The following is a 22276-nucleotide window of genomic DNA, read 5'->3' as shown; positions in this document are numbered from 1 at the left end:
CAACAAAGAATATCTTAAGCAAATTGCATTATGAGCACATGTAATTTAAAAGCTAGCTGATCATGAAAAGAAAATATAGATAAAGCAAATTATAAGGATGGGTGTGCATGTATATATTCGTAGAGATGGGTATGAACATGTGAACATTACTGTGTCTCAGATCTGACAAATTAAACCGGAATAAAGAGAAATAGGGGAGAATATGAAAAAATAACATCTAAAATATGAAATAAGTATCATTAAATATAATTTCATAATGTTTTGTTTGTGTTGAAAATTGTACTATATTTTTCTATAAATTTGATCAAACTTAAATATATTTGATTAGGAAAAAACTCAAACGGCTTATATTGTGAAACGGAGGGAGTACTACTTTTCGATGAGATATTTTCTAGTGCAAGACATATTCATATCTATGTTCATTGGACTAACAAGTGTTTCATCGAAGCTAGGTAGTAGTAATATATTGAGATGAAGGAAGTAGAGTTGAAAAAAAATTGAACGGACCAGGCGTCATACAGATACAGTATAATCTACAGGGAAATTAGTGTGGAGGACAGAGCTACGTGGCAGAGCAGCGTGAGAGAGCCTTTACTTTACCAAGAATCTACAGAGGACTTTTAAACTAGACCCATTTTATGGCACGCACTAACAGCACTATAACTATAGAGAAACTCAATCCATTTCTTTGCACGCAGAAGCTTTACAATTCCACATGACAGATCACACAGATCTACGTGGCAGAGCAGCGTGAGAGAGCCGTACTTCCCCGAGAATATTAGTTAGTTTTATAGGATAACACAAAATAGCAATGGTACTACTACATGAGAAAAGGTAGCTATTGTTCCTATACTACATCACATGATACTTGGTGCTTAACCATGCCTTGTAGTCATTCTGCTCCAGTACTGCTGAAGTAGTATTGGTTGGTACTACGTACTAAAATCAACTGCATGTAGGCTTTGCATCTCCTTCAGAGTTCATGGAAACAGTCAAGTTGCTATCTTTACCTCTTCAGCCTCTTCAGAGTTGTTGAGCTTCTCTCTTCTGAGCTTGTCAAGTGCTTGCAACAGAGATGAGCTGAGAATTGCTTGCAGTTTGGACTGGTCAATTGTATTCAAATCCGCAACATCTAATTCAAGTGAAATCTTTTCAGTATGCGTGGCGCTGTCAAGGGATGGATCTTGTTTTTTCATCTCTTCCGTCGTATTTGGGCTGTTTGGCTTGCTCATGTTTTCTTCAGATGGTTTCTCTTTATGCATCTTGATCGCAACAGAAGGATGTGGCAATGCGGTGGTGGTATCATCCTCCTTTGCTACATCACCATCTATGGCAGCAGGTTTATTTAGGTCAATACTGAACTTGTTTTCATCATGTTCATCATTGCTATGTTTTTCTCCCTCTAAGACTTTAGCTTCAAGCTCTTTTCCAGAACTACCAGCATTGTTAACTTCTCCAAAGGAAGGGCGAACAAGCTTTCTTCTCTTCACTTGCCCCCTAATTTCCTTTCCTAGATTTGCATCCAAGTTCCTTGTTTCGCTGCGTCTCTTAAAGTTCATGAATGCAAGCCCTTCAATTTCTTCTTCAATTAAGCCGCTTTGCTGGTTCAACTCAGCAAGAGGATAGGGTGTATCCATTACTTGCTCACTGACCAACTGTTCACAAACATCATTGGTGATTATTTTATCCTGGTTACCCCAATGTTCTGCTCTCTGAGAAAGTGAGAGAACCAACTTGTTGAGCGAAGGACCAGGAATTTCTTGATGCAGTGGTGGTGGGATCCGTGATAAGCGAGAAAACACACTGCTTTGTGCATGCTGACCAACAGCTATTGTGTTGCTTTCAGATCTTATATCAGGATTTTTGTTTAGATGGTCTGGCATGTAGGCTCTATTGCTATTTCCAAGACCAGAAAACACCATATCAGTGTGATTAAAACTTTGTTTCTGTCGAGCATTCTCAGAGTCTTCTTCAGTGAAACATTCTTTCCGCTGATCAAATGCTGATTCAGCAATTGCAGGGTATACTGGAACATCTTGTTGGTTTAATATTGGAGGTGCTAAGACTTTTGCTTTGCTGAAGTGCTGATGCTCCGATTCATAAATATCTTCAAACTGGCATTGTTTGCAGTGGACATCATAATAATCTCTCCTGTTAGTAGCACTGCCTTGTTCATTTGGCAGAGGAAATTGAGGATATGGAGGGGCATAGTTTACATCTCCTGCAATTGCATCCTGAGGTCTATGTCCAGGAGGCGGCAAGCAACCGTATGCATAGCCCATAGATGGAGGATATGAGTGATTTGCAGAAAGCCCAAGTTCCTGAGTTGTGTCCCGAGCTACATGTCCAGAAGGCAAGTATCCAGGAAAAAGCATGTTATTGTTGTAAGGTAGTTCTGCTTGGTCGTGATGGCTGTTGTGGACAGGTGCAATTTGAACTCCAAAAGGATTAGTTCCCAGGGGCATTGACATATTGGGATGTGGTGCTTGGTGCATGCTTGTGGATGCACAGTAGCTTGCTTCAACTGTTGAAAATCTGGGGGTACTCGCAGGCATAAAAAGACCTGGCTGATCAGCAGGAAAATGAGGAATATTTGGACTCAAGCTCTTTCTTTCTTGTGTCCCTTTCCTAAAGGGATCATTTTCCAAATTAGCACTCTTTGAATGGTTGTGAATAGGATGTTCAACCCTCTTCTCATCAAATAACTGATATAAGCAGACAACCTGCAAGTATCAATCAAGATTGCATAAGTATAGCCTATCATCAGGCTCATGGAAGTTCACCCATCAAGTTTTGTTAATTACAGCATACCTGTTGGTAGGAAAGGTCAAAGTAGAACTTCCATGGCATATAGTAGTTCTCTTTTATGGCAGGTGAAAACTCATCTTCGGTGAGTGGTCTGCACTTCCAAATAATTTTGAAGCAGACCTAGGGGAAAATGACAGCTCAAAACTGAATGAATAATTTTGAGCATAGTACTTATAACCAGTAAGTGGCTTCAAATACCAAAAAGACAAATGGAAGTATCCAAAGATCAACTCGTACATAAAGTTCCCCATTCTATTGTTTATCATGTCATTCTGTAAGCACCAATCCATCATAATGTGATAGTATATGCTTTAATGATTATCTAGTAGTAAATGCAGTTTATCAACAGAAAATGTCCACACTTACAATTGTATACACAGAAAAAAAGAAGTGAAGTAACCATCTAAATTATGAGGACTTTTAAACTTTAACCATTTTATGGCACACACTAACAGCACTATAACCATAGAGAAACTCAATCCATTTCTTTGCATGCCGTAGCTTACAATTCCACATGACAGATCACCTAGAACACTAAAAGGCCAAGAACAAATGGTTGCATTTGGGGTATCAATTATCATAAAATTTAGTGATAAAGCAGCGACAAACTAGGCATTATATGTTCTGGAAAGATTAAATTGACAAGGTCCATGTTGTTAAAAGATATCCAAATAATCACTTGTCAGGCTTTCTAAGCCAAAGGGTAGCCGATCATCAACAGACCGTAGCATGATTAATTGATCAAGACGCATATATTAGCTACAGTTTACCTGTGCAGGATATGAGCATCCAATCGACGAAAAGGCAGATCTGATAATATTGAATCCACCATCAGAGGTAGCCTCAAAGACCCCATAGAGTTTGCGTTCAGTATGATCAAACAGAAACAAAGGCATTCCTTGTCTGATATTCCGCACAAAAGGTTGGTACTCTATGGGAAGTCCAAAGATGTTGGAACGGAAGCACAGCTCCCTTGTGGCGGTGTTGGACATGAAGATGGCACCTGCCATTGAAGCATCCTCTCTAAAGGAGCGTTTGACTAGCTCCTGCCTCATTCAGACCTTGAACATATGCACAGGAGAAATAATTAGAAATAAATAAATTGTGATTGGTTAGTAGTTACATGGATAGAATCATGTATGTCAGTTCATGGCAAACAATTCATACATTAGAGTACAGAGTTATTGAGTTGGTTATCACATACAATGCTTGAAAGCAAGTTCTGAAAGTGAAGGTAGAGTTCAGTTAAGTTAATACTTAATAACCCACGATGAAAGAATAGGAGAAAGCAAGAAAAAATAACTGGATAAAGAGCGAGAAAGGTGGAACAAGGGAGTCAAACAGGATGACCAAACAGTGACTTGTAAGAAAAAAAAACTCGCATGGAATGCATGGATGAACCAATTAAATTGCCCCCAATAACGTCGAAAGATAGAACTTATTTTTTACTAGACTAGAGTTCTCTGATGCAGTACATACAAGAGAAAAAATACACACAGGAGAAAAAATACACACAAGAGAAAAACCCCTGATGTATAGGAGATTAAGGGAGATGTTGCAATCAGGTCGGTTAGCCTCATGAGTAGCACATAAGTTGGAAAGGAACAACCGGAGAAGATCAGTTACAGTAAACCAATCTAAAAAGCAAACCATCAGAGTATCGAACCGTACAAATCATCTAGGAACAGATTGAATACCGTACTCCATTAGCAAAAAAAAAAAGAAAAAAGAAAGAAAAAGAAACAGATTTAGGAGTACCAGCGACTGCGACGCGATGAACAGCAGGAGAAAGCGAAGTAGCGAAGTAGCAACAGTAGGGGATAAAAAGATACCGCAACGAGAAATACCAAAAGGGAGCGGAGGAAGAAGACGGCCGGCCGGGAGAGTTGATGGCGATGGAGGAGGCGGCGGCGGCGGCGGCGGCGGCGCGTCGACGAGCAACAGGAGGAAAAGAAAAGAAAAGAAATCTTTTTTTGTTTTTTGGCTTGCCGATTGATCTCCTCCTCCCTGGGAAAGCGAAGTGGTGGTGATGATGGATACTTCTTCTAGGAGGATCTTGGAGAGTGGGGACGCGACGCGACTCGAGCGAAGCGCACGCGCGCGGGTTTGATGTTGATGACGCGCCCCTCTTCCGGCCGCTTCGGATTCGATTCGATTTTATTTTCCGAGTTCGTATTGGTGAAGGATATCTCTCATCTCTCACGCATATCCTTTTGTTCCATTGAATTAAATCTGCAAAAAGAATAATTCGTTTGAAATATACTACTTAGTACTTTCGTAGTTGGAACCAATATTTTTTCTTTTAACCATTAGTAGGCTTCTCACATTTCAATTTCTCCAAACTGCCCCCAAACTCTCTCTGTATGAGATTTTCTTTTCTTTTTTTTTTCACTCAACGTGAATGTGAACGTGTGTAAATGGGGCAATTTCTTTTTCTTTTTTTTTTCGAACGAAGTGCATGAGAATTGTTAAGGCTATTATTTCGTTCACTACAAATTAGGCATATGTTTGTGCCATTTTGGAGAAAATACGAACATATGATGCAAGGCTTGAAAAGAAAAGAGATACTAAGTACCAACTTTGTGATTAAAAAGAAAAAGATCATGCATGTGATGTGAGCATGAAGATGATGAAGGCGAAGAAAACGCACCATACCGGCCTTGTGAAGCGCCCACGACCATACTAGTCCACAACTAATTACTCCTACTCTCTCTACTTTCTATCCACTCAACAACAACTCCTACTATTCATCTACTACTGTACTTTTTATTATCTTTCTTCTTCAGTTTTGGTATTGAGGTGCGTTCCGTTCTGCCACGTTACTTTGTCGCCGGATTGACGCTTCAGAGCAAGTTTAATTTAATAGTATAGCTCCTCCAAATCATGTATAGTAAATATAATAGTCAATTCATACGATACGTTATTACTATACTACTAATATAAGGTCCCACCTATCGTACACATATTGTGTCTTAGAGTCCGTGCTGCAGTTAGCTACAGATCTATATCTCCGCTGCCACCTATCGTACACATATTGTGTCTTAGAGTCCGTGCTGCAGTTAGCTACAGATCTATATCTCCGCTGCTGTTCTCTCTTATCTTTTATCTCATTAAAATATAGTTGTAGCTGGCTAATACTCCCTCCGTATTTTATTGTATGACGCCGTTGGCTTTTAAATCAACGTTTGACCATTCGTTTTATTCAAATATTTTGTGCAAATATAAAAATATTGGGCGACGCTCCGATGCTTTCTACTTGTAGTATATACTACAAGTATAATTAATCTGAACCGTTTATTTTTAAGGGTAGATTAGTAAAGTTGGAGTAAGTTAGTTTGGGGTAGATTTGGCACTTATTTCTTCAGGTGGGTCCCATGGTCAAGCCTGCTCCTCCTCTTCGCAATTAGGCCATGGCGTTCTGAGCCGGACGGACGTGTTGACGAGGGGCGCACACATGTACGTGACTACACGTCAGGTAAAAAAAATAAAAAAAATGTGTCGAATTAAAAAAAATAAAAAGAACGTGTCTGTGGCGTAGGATAAGGTAGGCTACAACGACAAGAAAACTAGTTTAAAGTTTTTAAACTCAATGAAACTCAGTTTCAATTTGAGACGAAATTTATACTATAACAGAACTACTATATATTTTAGGACACATAGTATTTTATATCCGGAATTCATCTGGGAATGTCCGAACCAAGTTGGAAAAAAACACGTGGTTTTTTTTGTTTACACATAGAATAAAGGAGAAATATTATTTTAGAACAAAATTGGTTATGTCCGGAATCCGTCCAGTCTGTTTGGATCGGGTCGATTAAAAAGCACGTGGTTTTCCGTCCAGTCTGTCTTGTGGACAAAGAACAAATGAGAAATGCTATTTTAGGACAAATTTGGTTACAACATGCGAAATCCATCCGGTCTATCCGGACTGGGTCAATTAAAAAACACGTGGTTTTTCGCTCGTGCGCATATAGAATAAAGGAGAAATATTATTTTAGGATAAAATTGGTTACGCTCGGAATCTGTCTGGTCTGTCCAGACCGGATCGATTAAAAATTAAGTGTTTTTTAGTCTTGCGCACCTAAAACAAAGGAGAAATACTATTTTAGGAATTGGTCACAATGCTCGGAATCCGTCCGCTTCTGTCCGGACCCTCGAGTTGATTAAAAAACATGTGGTTTTTGCTTGTGCGTATATAGAATAAAGGAGAAATATTATTTTAGGACAAAATTAGTTACGCTCGGAATCGGTCCGATCTGTCCGAACCGGGTTGATTAATAAAAACGCGTGGTTTTTACGTATTGTAAACATAGAACAAAGGAGAAATACTATTTTAGCACAATAATGGTTACAACTCTTGGAATTCGTCCAGTCTGTCCGGATCCACGGGTTGACCAAAAACACGTGGTTTTTTTGCTTGTGCGCAGAAATATTATTTTATGACAAAACTGGTTACGCCAGAATCCGTCCAGCCTATCCGGACCGGGTGGATTAAAAAAATACTCCCTCCGTTTCAGGTTACAAGACGTTTTGACTTTGGTCAAAGTTAAATTGTTTTAAGTTTAACTAAGTTTATAGATAAATATAATAATAATAATAATATTTTTTTAGATAATGGAATAAACATCCCAGCCTTTGCTAAAGAGAGCTACAGATATTTGTAATACTAATTTATTTATATTTTTATAATAATTTTGTCTTGGGTTAAAAATATTGCTACTTTTTCTATAAATATAAAGTTGGTCAAACTTAAAACAGTTTGACTTTAACCACAACTTATAACCTGAAACGGAAGGAGTACATGGTTTTTGTTTTTTGGACCAACCATATTATTCCTGTCAGAATCTATCCGTATGTCAACCGGGACTTTCCGTTTTTCATCTATGTTGTTTTCTCTATTTTCTCTTTTTTTTCCGTACGTACGAGATCCATTTTCTTTTTTCGTACGTACGAGATCCATTTTCTCCGTTTCCACTGCAGTTTCTTTCCCCTATTACCCCGTTTCCATCCATTATCGATCCGTCCGTTTCCATCTATTATCCCGTCAATTTATCCTGTTTTAACGTGATTTGTTTTCTCCGTTTGCACTTGCTGTTTCTTTTCCGTACTATCCCGTTTACAATTGGTGCGGTTTATATTTTTAATCGTATCGAGTTCTTTACCGCTATGGAATTAATGTTATTAATGGCAGTGAATTCCCAACCTGAACATATACCATGCGGCGGAGCAGGCGAGGTCGTCTGAGGCGGCGATGACGGCGGAGGAAGGAGCTGTGAGGTTCTCTTCGCCTCAGCTTAGGTTAGGGATGGCGTTGGCTCTAGAACGAGAGAGGAGAAAGTGCAGTAAGGTTAGAGAATAAAAAGGACGAAAATACCCATCCGTAAATATTTTTTCCTAGACAAATATACCCCTCTACGATTCTACTACCGTTAAATGTAGTTGGAGTAGAAATAGATTTGAACCCTCCGATCAAATAAGATCAACGGTTCAGATTATTTTCTACTACGAGTAGAAAGCACCGGAGTGACTGCAAAAAATATTTTATGTCATGCTTAAAGAACATTTGACGATAAATCAAGTCACAATAAAATAAATAATAATTATATAAATTTTTTGAAGAAGACAAATGGTCAGACGTTAGATAAAAAGTCTTACATTAAAATATGGGGGTAGTAGTATGTTAGAGCAAGTTTAATAGTATAGTCAACTACTAGCTCCAATTCATCTATAGCCAATCTAATAGCTTATTCATACAATAGTTGCATACTACACTATTAATACATGATCCCACCTGTCATACACACACTACGTCTTGGAGTTCGTGCTACAGCTAGCTATAAATCTGTAGCCCGCTGTTTTTCTCTCTTTTTATTTATCTTTTTAAAATATATTTATAGCTGGTTTATAGGCTGCTATTGTACCTGCTCTCAAAACAAGCCGCGTGGTCTCAAAATCACACTTTACCTTTAACGTAAAATCGCTTGACTTTGACTTACAACAAGTGACTGTGTGTGACCTCGGAGAGTCGGAGTACTGGGTGATTAAACTTTCGATCATATTATCAGATGTTTGGACGCTAATTTAAAATATTAAATATAAACTAATTATTAATTACATAAAAAAGAGCTAATTTATGAGAGAAATTTTTAAGCTTAAATAATCTATAATTAGCACATATTTACTGTAGTATTACATAGGTTAATTATGGATTAATTAGACTCAATAGATTCGTCTCACGAATTATTCCAAAGTTATAAAATGGGTTTTGTCATTAGTCTACGATTAATACTTCTAATTAGTGGCGCAACACCTGATGTGAGAGCGACTAAAATTAGTCCACGTGATCCAAACACCACCTAAATACTTTTTGCACGTGAAAGTCTCAGCAAGCTGCTAATAAAAAGTTTTGTACACAAGTGACAATTTCGTAAACTTTCATTCACAAATCAAAACCATGTCCTAGTATGTATCAACATGTTCGACAATGTTCACAACTCTGAAGAAAAGAATTTGGTCAAAAAAAATAAAAATAAAAAACTCTGAAGAAAAGAAAGTGACTCGATACATAGCCTCATCTTTTCACTTATGCTAATACTTATCTACTATAATTTATTTTTTAAACGTTAAATTTGAAATTTATTTAGAATATTTTTATCGAAGTTTATTTTTCACTTTTTATTTTTATATCGCTGAGAATACATATATAAAGTTTCATTCATAAATTTATTTTTTTTAAAAAAAATATGCCGTTAGTTGGCGCCAAACCCAATAGCACCTCACCGGCGGCCGGCTGCTCTGCTGGTGTGCGGCAGCAATGCCGCAACTTCGTGTTAAGTGAAGATACATCTGAATGAGGTTTTTTTTTTTAAAAAAAAAAGAAGATACATCTGAATGAGGTTAAAAAAAAAAAAAGATACATTTGAATGCAACATTCAACTGAAATGTCTGAAGCAGCTTTTTAATCTACACCTTTCAGACCAATCGAGAACAAAAAGATATACTCCCTCCCTCTCCGTTTTTAACGCCGTTAACTCTTTTTAAGATGTTTGATCATTCATCTTATAAAAAATAATATAGATATTATTTATTTTATTGTGATATAATTTTTCATTAAATAAACTTTATTTATAACTTGCTCATAGAAATAGGATGTGCATTTATAGGGAATGTGCGTGTGTTATTAGTATCTGTGTTTGTATTGCATTGTGTTTTTTTAAAAAAATATTTACACTGATATTTTAAATAAAATGAATGATCAAAATTTATTTACATCATCTATTACAAAGGATAACACAATATATACATTTCGTGGTTTTGTCGTAAATTCGTAATGCCAAAATTCATACAAGAAGCATCATTCCAGGTCCAACGTAATGTCTGTTACTCATATAAAATGCTTCTATACACCCAGGTGTACGTACTCCTGGTTTCATCCACCGTCCGTTCGCAACCAGCAGAGATCGAGCCTGCTAGCGGATCACATACCGCGACCCGTTTTTGATTTTTGCGAGGAAAAAAATCATCGCAATATTTGTATCCCGCACATATCGGGAGCATACTGAATGCTCACATAAATATCTCGTTCTCACGTAGTGCTAAACCGAACAGAAAATCAACAGACCGATCCGATATAAGGGCAATTTGGAGGCGACGGCGAGGCGATACATCGACAAGGGTGGCCGGCTTGGGCCACGGCGGCGAGTAGCAGACAACGACGGCGATGCGCGCGATCCACCGGCAAGGCCGCAAGGATGGCTCAGGTCACGGCGGCGAGTAGCGGACAACGACACAGCAGAAATCCATCATCGTCAAGCCCATGCAGCTTGTCCGCCTGCCGGAGTGCCGGCGGCGTGATTCCATCGACATGATCGGCTTTTGCACCACCATTATTTGGATATTCCCAGGTGATTGATTCTGGTATGTCCATCCCGTTTTCTCTCGTTTTGTATTTCTTGCAGATTGATCAAGGATTCTCTCTTTCTTTTTCTTGCAGATCGATCGAGGTATAAGCCAGCATGAAGGTCGCCAGCTGCGTCGTGATCCATCGGCGACTCGATCGTCATCAATGGCGGCGATTCGATCGTGATCGATGGCCACGGCCATGTTGCGTCGACAATGCAGGCGCGCAGCCCATCGGCTAAGCCGGAGGCGACGACCAATCTATTGCCTCACTGAAATCATACGGGAACGGAAAAAAGCGGCGTTGGAGACATCAGACAGCACAGCACCAAGCCACCAACCGAAGATCATGGCATCCAACGAATGTATACATCAGATTATAGTAATCACAGTATATATGTGCACATCAGCTCATGTATCGATCTGGTTGCCTGCATATACATCTCTCTTCTTAATTATACTCCATTGAATCTCTTCCTGATTATATACTACTACAAGATCAACTAATTTCATATTATTTGTCAGTATTATATACTACTGTGAAAAGCGCATATATATGCAACAGTTAGGAATTAATAAACCCAACGAGTATAGTCGAGTATGGCTAGTTTTGGAAATACATGCCGCTTTTCTGAATCTTTGAAAAAAGCATGTATTTTATACTACTGATACTTTTGCATCATCAAATCATGAGAATGCAGCCAGTAGCCCAGTAGTCTGTACTGCTACAGTGTAAAATCAAAATAGATAACAAAGTATATACCGCTAGTAACTTAAAAAATATGTTAAAAAAGGCATATACCGATACTAACTATAAAAAAACAGTATATACCGATACTAACTTAAAAAAAAAAGATACCGACACTAGCTTAAAAAGTAGCATATACTACTACTAACTGAAAATGTAGTATATACATGATCAGTATATACTACTATACTACTAACCAAAAAAAAACAGTACATACTACTACTAACAAAAAAAGGTATATACTCCTTCAATGAGTATACTTAAAAAATGAGATATATACTTCTCTGATGATTATTGTAGTATATATAGTACTTATTAACTAAAAAATAGCAGATAATACTTATATTAACTAAAAAAGGTATATACTTCCAAACAAAAAAATAGTATATATAAAAAAAAGTATATACTGACCAAATTAAAAAATAGTATGTGCAGTATATATCAAAAACTTAGTATGTCTACTGACCAAACAAAAAAAACAGTATATACTCATTCAGTACGGACGTAATATATGCTGGAAAGAAAATTAAAAATTTGAAAGCAAATGCATACCAACGTTCTCGTTTGAGTGAGCACCAAATCCGGTGTCAGCTGTGCACATGCATACGGTGATTTCAAATTAATAATTTCACTTTAATTTGGATGCTAATGGATCATCCATTAACAAGGGGGAGTACATACACCTGAGTGTATAGAAGAGTCGTCATATATATATATATATATATATATATATATATATATATATATATATATATATATATATATATATATATATATATATATATATATATATATATATATATATATATATATATATATATATATATATATATATATATATATATATATCCTTGGAACTATCATTCCAGTTAATTACGATTGACGTCGCCGTGGTGCTCTGCTCAAAGAACGCCTCCGCTCGCTTTGACGAGCGTGCTATCGCGGCGGCGTCCAAGCTTCACCTTCAGCCTTCTCTCGCCGTCGCCGGCGCCGGCACGGCGGTGGACGACGTCGGCGATGCGCTCGTCGTGGAGGCCGACGCTGAGTAGCAGGGGAGCCTGGAGGTAGCCGCGCGGGACGGCGACCATGTCTTGCATCCGGAACACGCGCTCCACGGCGTTGCGCTCGACGTCGTAGACGAACACCTTGTGCCCCCCCGTGGCGAGCATGATCTTGCTGCTGCCGGCGCCTCCCGCGCTGCACAGCGGCACGATCACGCGCTCACCGGCGAGCTCCTCGCTCACCTGCTCCGGCAGGATCTGCAGGTTGATGGAGCACCGCACCGACCACGACGGCGACGGCGACGACGACCGGCCGCTCCACGTGAAGAGCCCGTAGACGCGGCCGAAGAGGCGGTTGTCGTAGACGGCGCACAGCGAGCCGTCGAGGTCGGCGAGGTGGCAGATGCGGGAGGACAGCCGCGGCGGCACGTACACCCACCCGAACTGCTCGCCGCCTATGGAGAAGGACAGGACGCGGTGGATCGGCTCCTCGCCGGGGCCGGCCGGCCGGAGCAGCCAGTAGAGGTAGCCGTCGACGAACACCGGCGGCAGCGCCGGGAGGAGGTTGGCCGCGCACGGCGGCACTCGCCCGACGCCGCGGCGCCACCCGCCGGCGCCCTGGGTGTACACCTCGCAGCTGTACTCCCCACCGTCGCGTCTCTTGAAGAGCCTCACCACCTTGTGCTCCCCGGTCGCCGTGTCGTAGCCGAGCCCGGTGGTGGAGAGCTCGATCCATGGCGCCGGCCACGCCGGGGGATAAGACGTGGGGTTCATGGTGGGCAACGTCAGCGTCGAGTCTAAGTTCGCCGCCGCGGCCGGCTGGCATGGCGGCAGCGCGACGTGGTCGCCGGTGGAGAGGTTGAAGAGATAGTACTCCGACCTGTACGTGTCGAAGATGAGCGTGAGGCCTCTGCACGGCGTCGGCGACAGCACGGCGTGGGCGGCGGTGATGCCGGCGACGGTGAGGAGCTCGCGGGCGGCGGCCGGCGGCGGCGGCGCCTCGCAGTCTCCGTCGCGGAGCGAGCAGGCGTAGAAGGAGGTGGCGCGCCCTCCTGCGAAGGCGGCGCCCGGCGCGAAGAAGAGCAGCTCGGGGTGGCGGTGGCGCGCCGCCGCGGCTCTGGCGCGGTGCGCGAGGATGAAGTGGTCGGAGGTGAGCGCGGCGTTCCACTGCCGGCAGACGGCACGGAAGCGGACGGCGGCGGCGATGGGGAGGCGCGTGAGGATCTCGTCGACGAGCAGCTCGCCGCGCGGCGGCCGCCGCTCGCCGTTCGACTCCGACGACCGCCGTAATCTTTTGTGCAGTGGCGGAGAAGACTCCATCGTTGGCGTGCACACCGGCTGGTTTGATTGATTACGTTGTGTTTGATTGATGAAAGTAGTTTCGCGATATATATAGAGAGAGGAGAGATCGAGGGCTAACCGATTCGGAACAGTACTGGAACAAATTTAATTCGACTCCACTTGTCAATCGGCTCAGAGCCTAGTACACTGGATTAAGTATGGAGTACACCAGGAATAGGGATCAGGGAACGGATTTTAAACTCTTAATGGGAGATCCCTTCATTTCTGTCTAAAAAGTTATAGAAAATAAAAAAGATGAATTAATATGTGATAAATGCATGTTGAAATTCAATCCTTATAAGTTGCAAAAATAAAAATAAAATACAAAATGCTAGACATTTAACGTATATTTATAGTCAAATTTTTAATTAGATTTTAACTTGTGTATTTGTGAGGAAACCCGCAGAAGATTAGTGTGTTGGTTAGAGATTTTTTTTTAATGACTCGCACGAGACGGTGCGAAGTTCTATTCATAGAGCAGGAAAAAATTACAAGGTTACAACCCTAGAGGGTCGTAACCAGGAAAAAGAAAAAAAATACCACCACCCACACGGCGACATCGCCATCACACAAACCCAGGAGAAGGCTAACACCGGACCGGCCGCCGCTAAGCGTGACCGACCACCACTAGGCTAACAAAGGGACACAGATGAGGTCGCCACAAGGGGTGAGACAGCACGACAACACCCTCAGGAGGGGGGATAACCATCGTTGACGGTCCGACCAAGGCCGGACTGGGTTTTCACCTGTCGCTCACCACTTGCGAATCCACGCCTGACGCACCGATGCTCCACCACCACACAAGCTTTGCCGACATGTGGGATCCCTGCACTGGCTTCCCCCGCCGGCCAGTCTTTATGCGCCGAAGACCGCGCCACACCCACCGACAGCTCCTCCTCACACCTAGGTCGCCTCCTCCACCGCCGGCCGCGCCACTCTGCGCCAAGCCAGCCTCCTCCACCAGATGCGCCTCGCGCCAATCCGGTCTCCCTCCATCGGCCGCGCCTCCCGCGCCAAGCCAGCCTCCATCTCCGCCGCCCGCGCCTCTCGCGCCGAGCCGGTCTCCAATGTCATCGGCTGTGCTTCTCTGCGCCAAGCCGGTCTCCGACCCCTCCACCAAACGATGCCGCGCCGGCCAGATGTAGTCGTCTCCCACGCCCTCAGCTAGCCGTTTGAGGCCGCCATGCCTCCAGTGACCGACACGGTCACCACCACCGCAGCCGCTATTGCCTAACGCCCAACCACCTCGTCGAGTGGGATTTTCAGTGCAGCTGACGCTGGAATATAGTTTTATGTTTGTTCTCAGCTGCAGAATGGCTGAAAAACCTTAAATTGTCAGGGACTACAATACAATGGGTGTATTTTCTATGGTTTTGCGTACCTTGAAAACCGGTAAAAACAGGTATTCTTGACCAAAAAAAATATTGGTTACAGTGACTAAATAGTATTCATGTTAGTATGGATTGATGACAAATTCAGGTTGCTCTTAATTAACTCCATGCTAAACTAGGCAGAAATACGCATGGCGTTCTGAATTGTGATGAGTGATCACTGTAACTGAATCTCCTGAACCATTCAACGGAAATGAAAGATTGACAAAGCGATTGCAACAAAAACATGACAGTAGTAGTAAGGCGAGTATCGAACAAAGCGATTTCAGCAGAGGTAGACAAACAAGAAGCACGTAGTAACAGTCGTCAAGTGCACCTCGATCGATGGATGAACTAATGAGTCTCTCTCAGCTAATAAAACTAACTCTTCCAATCCTATATACAATTACAATCGACCTCAATCCGAGTCTGTGTCGGCTGAAGTAACTCGTCAATGCGACGACCACAGCGGGAGTGTAATCAACAAACGAGGGGAAACTGAAATTGCAGAGGATAACGCCTGAGGGGATACGGAAGACAAGACAATGGAAACGGCGGCAACGCCTCCCTTCCACCATCTCGTACCTGTGTATCTGGTAAGTGACGCCGCTGCTGCTGTGGTACACGTCCTCCACGCTGTAGAAGCCATAGAAGACGTCCATGCCGATCCGCATCGCCATGAACTGGTGCCACCTCGGCCTCTGCAGCATTACGGCGCCCTCGACGAAGCAATCCCCGTCGACATCTACGTCGTGGTAATCCGTCGGAATCCGCACGGCGAATCCGCGGCGGTTCTGCCACTCGGGGCACCCGCACGGGTTCACCTCGGCGCAGCCCCTGCACAGCACCGCTCCGCAGCAGGTCATGACCATGTCAATGTCATCTCGCTCCTCCCCGCCGTCACAGCTCGAGCACCGGGGCGGCGGCGGCGGCGTCGCTACTGCTGGTGACGGCGGCTCATCCCATCTCGTCCTGCGCTGACGCTGACGCTGTCGGGAAGGTGCAGAGGAGCGGCTCCACACAACGCCCGGGACCGGGACTGCTCTGTTCTGTCTCTGCTCCTGGAACCTGCGCCTGCGCCGGGAAGTGCCGCCCTCCGCCGCCGTCCGCTCTGCTCCTCGCACAAATACACAATGCAATGCAATTCAATGAGCACCAAAGTAGATGAAACTGATCGAACGAGTTGGTGTTCTTGATCACGATGAAATAGCATATTATATTTCACAGCTCAGAATTCAGAAACACAATGCAATAGAGCAGAAGCAATCGCATCTCAATTAAACAGCTATGATCTCGCGAGCCTTTCTTACCGAGACGACGATGGCCGAGGAGGTCGGCGGAGGAGTGCCGCCGGTGTGCAGGCCAAGAATCTGCCCCCGCGGCCTGGCCTGACTCGAGGAAGATGCGCCAGGTACGACCATCTCCTTCGCGGCCGTCGGGGACAGCAAGCGCCCGGTAGCCGCCGCCGACGGTCCCCAAGAATCCGCGCAGAGAACTCGCCACGTACTCGCCCAAGGCGTCGACGGCGTAGCCGCTGGGTCGCACAAGAGACCCGTCGTCGGCCACCGTACGGAGCAAAGCCGGCCAAGAACCTCTCGCCCTCTTCGTCAGAACGACGTAGGGGCCAGCGGGCAACGAGAGAGCGCGTCCTGCGGCGTCGTCGTCCTGGCCACGGGAGGTGGTGGTGGTCGTGCAGACGACGGCGCGCCAGGAGATCCCTCTCGCCTCGCCGCCCGGAATCGACCCAAGAACAGCATCCCGGCGCACGGGCACGGCAAACGCATCACCCTCGTGGCCGGCGATAACGAAGCCGTCCGGGCGGGTATCGTCCAGCGCAATGGAGGTGGCGACAGCAAGAAGCGCCGGGAGCTGCGCCTGGATCACATCCGCAAAGAAAAACCATGCGACGGGCCGCGAATCCTGGAAGAAGAAGAAGAGGAGGAGGAGAGGATTAGCCGATCAGGCCATGGAGGAAGCTAAGAACCGGAAATTTCAAGAAGTCATCAAGAACTGAAAAAGGAAATTACAACCGGCGGAATATCTCTCAAATGGCGTGCCTCTCCCGCGGCGGGGATGGAACCGGAGCACGGGGCGGCGGAGAGCGTAGGATCGGAAGAGCGCGATGTGTCGGCGGGTGGTGGGAATCCCTCGTCGCCGGCGTCCATGGCTGAAGCAGATAGCCGTGGGGTTGGGGAGGTGGGAGAAGCGGGACGAAGAGAAGAGGCAAGGTTGGACTTGTGGGGCCTTGTCTTTATGGGCTCGTGGCTTCTTCTGTTAGGCCTTGGGCCTACCTAAAGGCCCAGTAATGAAACACGGCTCAGAAGTATCCTCCTCTATGTCGGCCCGCAACAACTTTGTCCTCTCTCCTTGAAAATGAAAGGTCCACACTACGTCCCTCAACTATTGAGCAAGTTTCTTTTGCATCCCTTAACCGCAAAACAAAGTATGAAGTGTTCCCCAACTTTTAAAACCAGTGCAAATCAAGTCAATCAGTAATATTAAGGGTGGTTTCAGTTAACATGGCGCTTAGGTGATACAAGAAGCAAAAATAATAATAACAAAAAGAATGAAAACATAAAAGAGCGTTGGTGGTTGTTTAAGGAGACAAATCAAAGAGCCACAGAAGTATAGAAGGACCGAACGCACATACAGAGAATAATTATACTGGTCCGAAAATGAATGTTTACTTACGTTCTAATACCTAGCATCCAAGAAAACCATGACATGATATACTCCCTTCGTCTCAAAAAAACTCAATCTAGACAAGGATGTGACATCTCCTAGTACAATGAATCTGGACAGCCATTTATCCATATTCGTCGTACTAGAAAATGTCACATCCCCTCCTAGGTTATTTTTTTTGGGGGACAGAGGAAGTATGTGTTTAATCAAAGTAGTATCAAGCAAATCATCATGCACATTCATGAAGATATAAAAGTACAATAAAACTAGCACGTTCAACATTTTGGGATCTGCAATGGATTAGTAATCCTATCTTCTACGTTACAAAATTGTGAAGGAAAAAAAATGCTCCTTGCACCTCCAAGGGAAAAGAGAGAAGAGGGATATGGAGACATTTTGCTGACTAGTATACAGTTAGTTTTAAGTTACTGATATCTGAACCATAGAAGTAGATCTTTTCCTCCGTTATCGTACCCAGTGGCTCCAGCTGATGATCTGCTCAGAGGCTCCACTTCCAATTCTTGGTTCAACTCATCTAACCGATCAAACAAAGGCCTTGCATCATGGACCTTTCTTCAATGACAGTAAGTTACTAGTTCAAATCTAAGCATTTTGATTTATCTGCAATGGTGGGATGCCAGGAATTTGAGGAATGGTGGACTTTTTCTTCTTTATTTTGTCGAACATCATAGCTTGCGTCATTAAAATAAGTCCTGCAATAGAGGCAGAGTTTTGAAGCACACATCTTGCAACCCTGCATGGGTCTACCACACCAGCATCAACAAGGTCTTCAAATTTGTCAGTCATTGCATTGTATCCAACTCGCCATTCACTCGCAAGAAGCTTCTCTACAACAGCTGGACCATCTGCCCCAGCATTGCGAGCTATCGTCATAGCAGGGACGAGAAGTGCCTAGAGCAACATTGGTCATTGGACAGATTTCAGAATTAGGATGTTATGCAACTGATTTAATTATTTTTGCAAGAAAAAATATCTTCTGAGAATGTGTTAATACAGTGAACGCCTTAAATTTAAATTGATGCGTCTTTGCACTTGTTAGTCACTAAAGGAATTGACATATTTGCCATATTGAGTATTTGATGCTTAGGTTCAAAATGTAGATTATTCTTCAAACCTAGTGTGTAATACAGCTGCAGCAGTGTAAGAAAATATGAAAAAAAAAAGAAAAAAAAAGGTGATGGTTGTTAGTGAATGGAGAAACAAACCAAGTGTGTAATACAGCAGCAGCAGTGTAATGCAAATATGCCAAAAAAAAAGTGATGGTTGTCAGTGAATAGAGAAACAAACCTTCCCAACTATATTTACACCAATCTTCTCTTCAGAGTCATCTACAAGATCCATGATACTGGGAATATACTTTGATAATTGAACATACGTCACACCACCTCCAGGAGTTATGCCTTCGCTAATGGCTGCAAAGGTTGCATTTTTTGCATCCTCCGCTCTCAGTTTCCTATCCTCGAGTTCAGCTTCAGTAGCTGCACCAACCTGAAAAAAGTCCACTCTTATCAAATCCCCAGACACAAACTAACAGTTTTATACCACAACTAAAGTGATTTCTGCATTATGTCCTGAAAATCTTTTTGACACAAAGAAAGCTTTCCGGTAAAATTGTATACAGAAAGCACATATTCATTAAACAATGGGAATATAGGTTTGTTGACATAATGTCATAGCAACGCACCTTGATAACTGCAATACCTCTTGAGAGTTTAGCGATACGAGATGAAAACCTTTCTTTTAGATAGGCACTTGTTGTCTCCTCTAGATCTTTCTTAAGTTGCTGAATTCTGGCCTCAATTTCTGGTCTCATCGAAGGATGTGCAATGATAGTAGTAGTATCACTTGTTATAGTGATCTTCTGAGCCATACCTAGCTGATCAGAAGTAGCACCTTGAAGACACCAGCCAAGGTCACTAGCAAAGAAATCTGCACCTGTAAATTGAAGGAGAAACAAAAACTCAGAGCCTAACGGAGCTAGACAGATAAGTTTAAAGCAATTCACCATGCACATGAAAGATGGTGAAAGCCAAATATGAAAATGCTGGTCTCGGCAACACGGTAGAGGGAAATAGCATAATGTCATCTGACAAGACAAATACTAAGGAACTGCTAAATATGTTTTAAAAGACTATTAGGATATGGCCTATATCCTGTAAGCATGTACTACAAGATAAAATCATGTACTTTGATGTATGGAATAATTCTAACATTAAATTTCAAGGTACATAGTTCTAGTGTACTAATTCTTCACCTGTCATAATAGCAATATCTTGGAGAATAGCCTTCTTTTCATCTCCCAAACCAGGACATTTAACAACAGCAACATTTAGCAGTCCATTCAGTTTGTTAAGAACAAGAGTTGAATACACCGTATGTGAAACATCCTCCGCAATAATCAACAAAGGGACACTCAACTGTGTGGTCTTCTCTAGCAAAGGAAGTATCTCTTGGACATCATCCACCCGCTGATCAGTTAAAAGTACCCTAGCATTTTCAAATTCAACAATTGCTTTGTCTTGATTTGTGATGAAATGTGGAGAGATATAACCTTTGTCTATCTGCAACGACCAGACGGAGAATCATGAACCATAGTACTATAAATTTACACCAGCTACTTTCTGCACTAAATGTTGATTAGTGGTTCAATGGAATGATTTTGTTTGACACACCCTGAGACATAGCTGCATTTTGTTGCAAAAGGGAAGTTCTTTGCATACAGGTAGCATATTGTAGGGAGAAATTTCATATCCACATAAACATACCTTCATTCCTTCTTGCACCTCAACTGAAGTATATATTGAAGATGAGGACTCAATTTTAATTATTCCATCAGGACCTATCTTCTCCAATGCATCAGCAATGAGATCGCCAACATATTCATCATTGCCAGCTGATATTGAAGCAACAGCTGAAAATGAAATTTAGAGATTTACAACATTTTATAATCTGACCACAGAATAATTTCGGTGCATTCACAGACAAATCATGATATGCTTCATGCTATATCGACTATATGCTTTCTAAAATAAAAAGGAAAGGTTACTAGTCTAGTGGGTATGGTTTATTATTCCGTATTTCTGTGCTCGTGATGTATGCTTCCCAGGTGACAAAATTACCTTTTATGTCCTCCTTTGTACTTACAGGGATACATTTAGTCTTCAAGATCCCAATAAGTTCATGAACAGCTTTGTCAATACCCTTTCTCAGGGCAACTGGGTTAGCACCAGTGGCTACTGCCAACAACCCAAGATTGATAATTTCTCTTGCCAAAATAATAGCAGTTGTTGTTCCATCGCCAACAGAACTATTCGTCTTGGATGCTATCTGGTTAACATGCTATCAGTAAAATAAACAGCGGTGTCGATATTGACCAATTTAAAGAATATGAAGACATTCGGCACCCAACCTCTTGAAGTAACATGGCACCTGCGTGCTCAACAGCATTTGGGAGCTCTATAGCCTTGGCAATTGTGATACCATCATTGATTACTTTAGGAACATCGTCTTGGTCAATAACAACATTCCTGCCTGCAGTAAATTTTTGAGCTCTCAACATTCCGTAGCATTACAAGACAATTAAACAGGTAATCCAGGCTCATGAGAACCCAACAACATGAACAACAAACTAAACTGATGGATATACCAAACCCAACATCTTTAGGCTTTAGCAAGAAAAAAAAAATTGAAATCCTTTTAGGCTCCTGATGGCTCATTTTCTGTGCATTCACTAGATTCATATCTTACATCGAATCATCCATATAAGCACTGAAATTGCAAGAAATTAGAAGTTGGACAGCAAGAATTGGTACTCAAGAGCACCAAAAAAAAACAGTAGGCTGACCTTTGGGGCCTAGAGTGACCGCGACGGCGTCGGCGAGCTTGTCGATGCCGGCGGCGAGCCCACGGCGGCAGGCCTCACCGGAAGAGATCACCTTGACGTCCGCCCGCACCACAAAACGGCAGCGAGCCCTCGGCGGCGGCTTAGGCAGCGTGCACGGCCATTTGGGAAGCGGCTTGGCGGGGTATGAGAAAGAAACGGTGGTCAAAGACATGGAGGCCCACGGGGAGAGGAACCAGGAATCGAGAGCGCCGTGAGGAGCAGCGTGGGCGGCCGGTAGAGGGAAGAGCAGACCGGCTCACCGCCGCCCGCCGCGCAGGGTTGGGAGCGGCGGAGCAGAGGCGGAGGCGGCGGCGCGGCGATGAGGGTTTTAGCACAGGTGGTTTATCCGCTTGCTCTTCTTCCTCGTCTCAACTCTCAAGAAATCAACATTTCTCCTTCTCCACAAAACAAATACTAGTAGTATGTCCAAACTTAATTTGAAATATTACGTTTTGGAAAACATTCAAAATATAAGCTCTGAATCCAAGATTCATGACGTTGGGTATTTCTAGTCAACAAATTC

At 43.0% G+C, this 22276-nt stretch overlaps 3 protein-coding genes across 3 annotated transcripts; all 3 read right to left on the bottom strand.

Annotated features, from left to right (window-relative positions):
- Positions 1-664: 664 nt before the first annotated feature.
- Positions 665-4817, bottom strand: LOC4347864 (uncharacterized). Its single transcript, XM_015755789.3, has 4 exons — positions 4656-4817; positions 3579-3869; positions 2812-2928; positions 665-2723 (listed from the first exon to the last, which is right to left on the bottom strand). The coding sequence occupies exons 2-4, from the start codon at positions 3861-3863 to the stop codon at positions 993-995; spliced, it is 2133 nt and encodes a 710-aa protein (XP_015611275.1). The 5' UTR covers positions 3864-3869; positions 4656-4817; the 3' UTR covers positions 665-992.
- Positions 4818-12357: 7540 nt separating this feature from the next.
- LOC107275441 (putative F-box protein At2g02030) lies at positions 12358-13776 on the bottom strand. The gene has a single exon (XM_015755767.3). The coding sequence runs from the start codon at positions 13774-13776 to the stop codon at positions 12358-12360; it is 1419 nt and encodes a 472-aa protein (XP_015611253.1).
- A 4288-nt stretch (positions 13777-18064) lies between these two features.
- LOC9268167 (ruBisCO large subunit-binding protein subunit alpha) lies at positions 18065-22130 on the bottom strand. Its single transcript, XM_015755793.3, has 8 exons — positions 21715-22130; positions 21280-21401; positions 20990-21197; positions 20636-20781; positions 20125-20431; positions 19555-19805; positions 19158-19358; positions 18065-18761 (listed from the first exon to the last, which is right to left on the bottom strand). The coding sequence occupies exons 1-8, from the start codon at positions 21923-21925 to the stop codon at positions 18453-18455; spliced, it is 1755 nt and encodes a 584-aa protein (XP_015611279.1). The 5' UTR covers positions 21926-22130; the 3' UTR covers positions 18065-18452.
- Between the last annotated feature and the right edge of the window lie 146 nt (positions 22131-22276).

This window comes from Oryza sativa, chromosome 9 (assembly GCF_034140825.1).
Source record: "Oryza sativa Japonica Group chromosome 9, ASM3414082v1".
NCBI lineage: Eukaryota > Viridiplantae > Streptophyta > Magnoliopsida > Poales > Poaceae > Oryza > Oryza sativa.
This window is presented reverse-complemented; position numbering and strand designations above follow the sequence as displayed.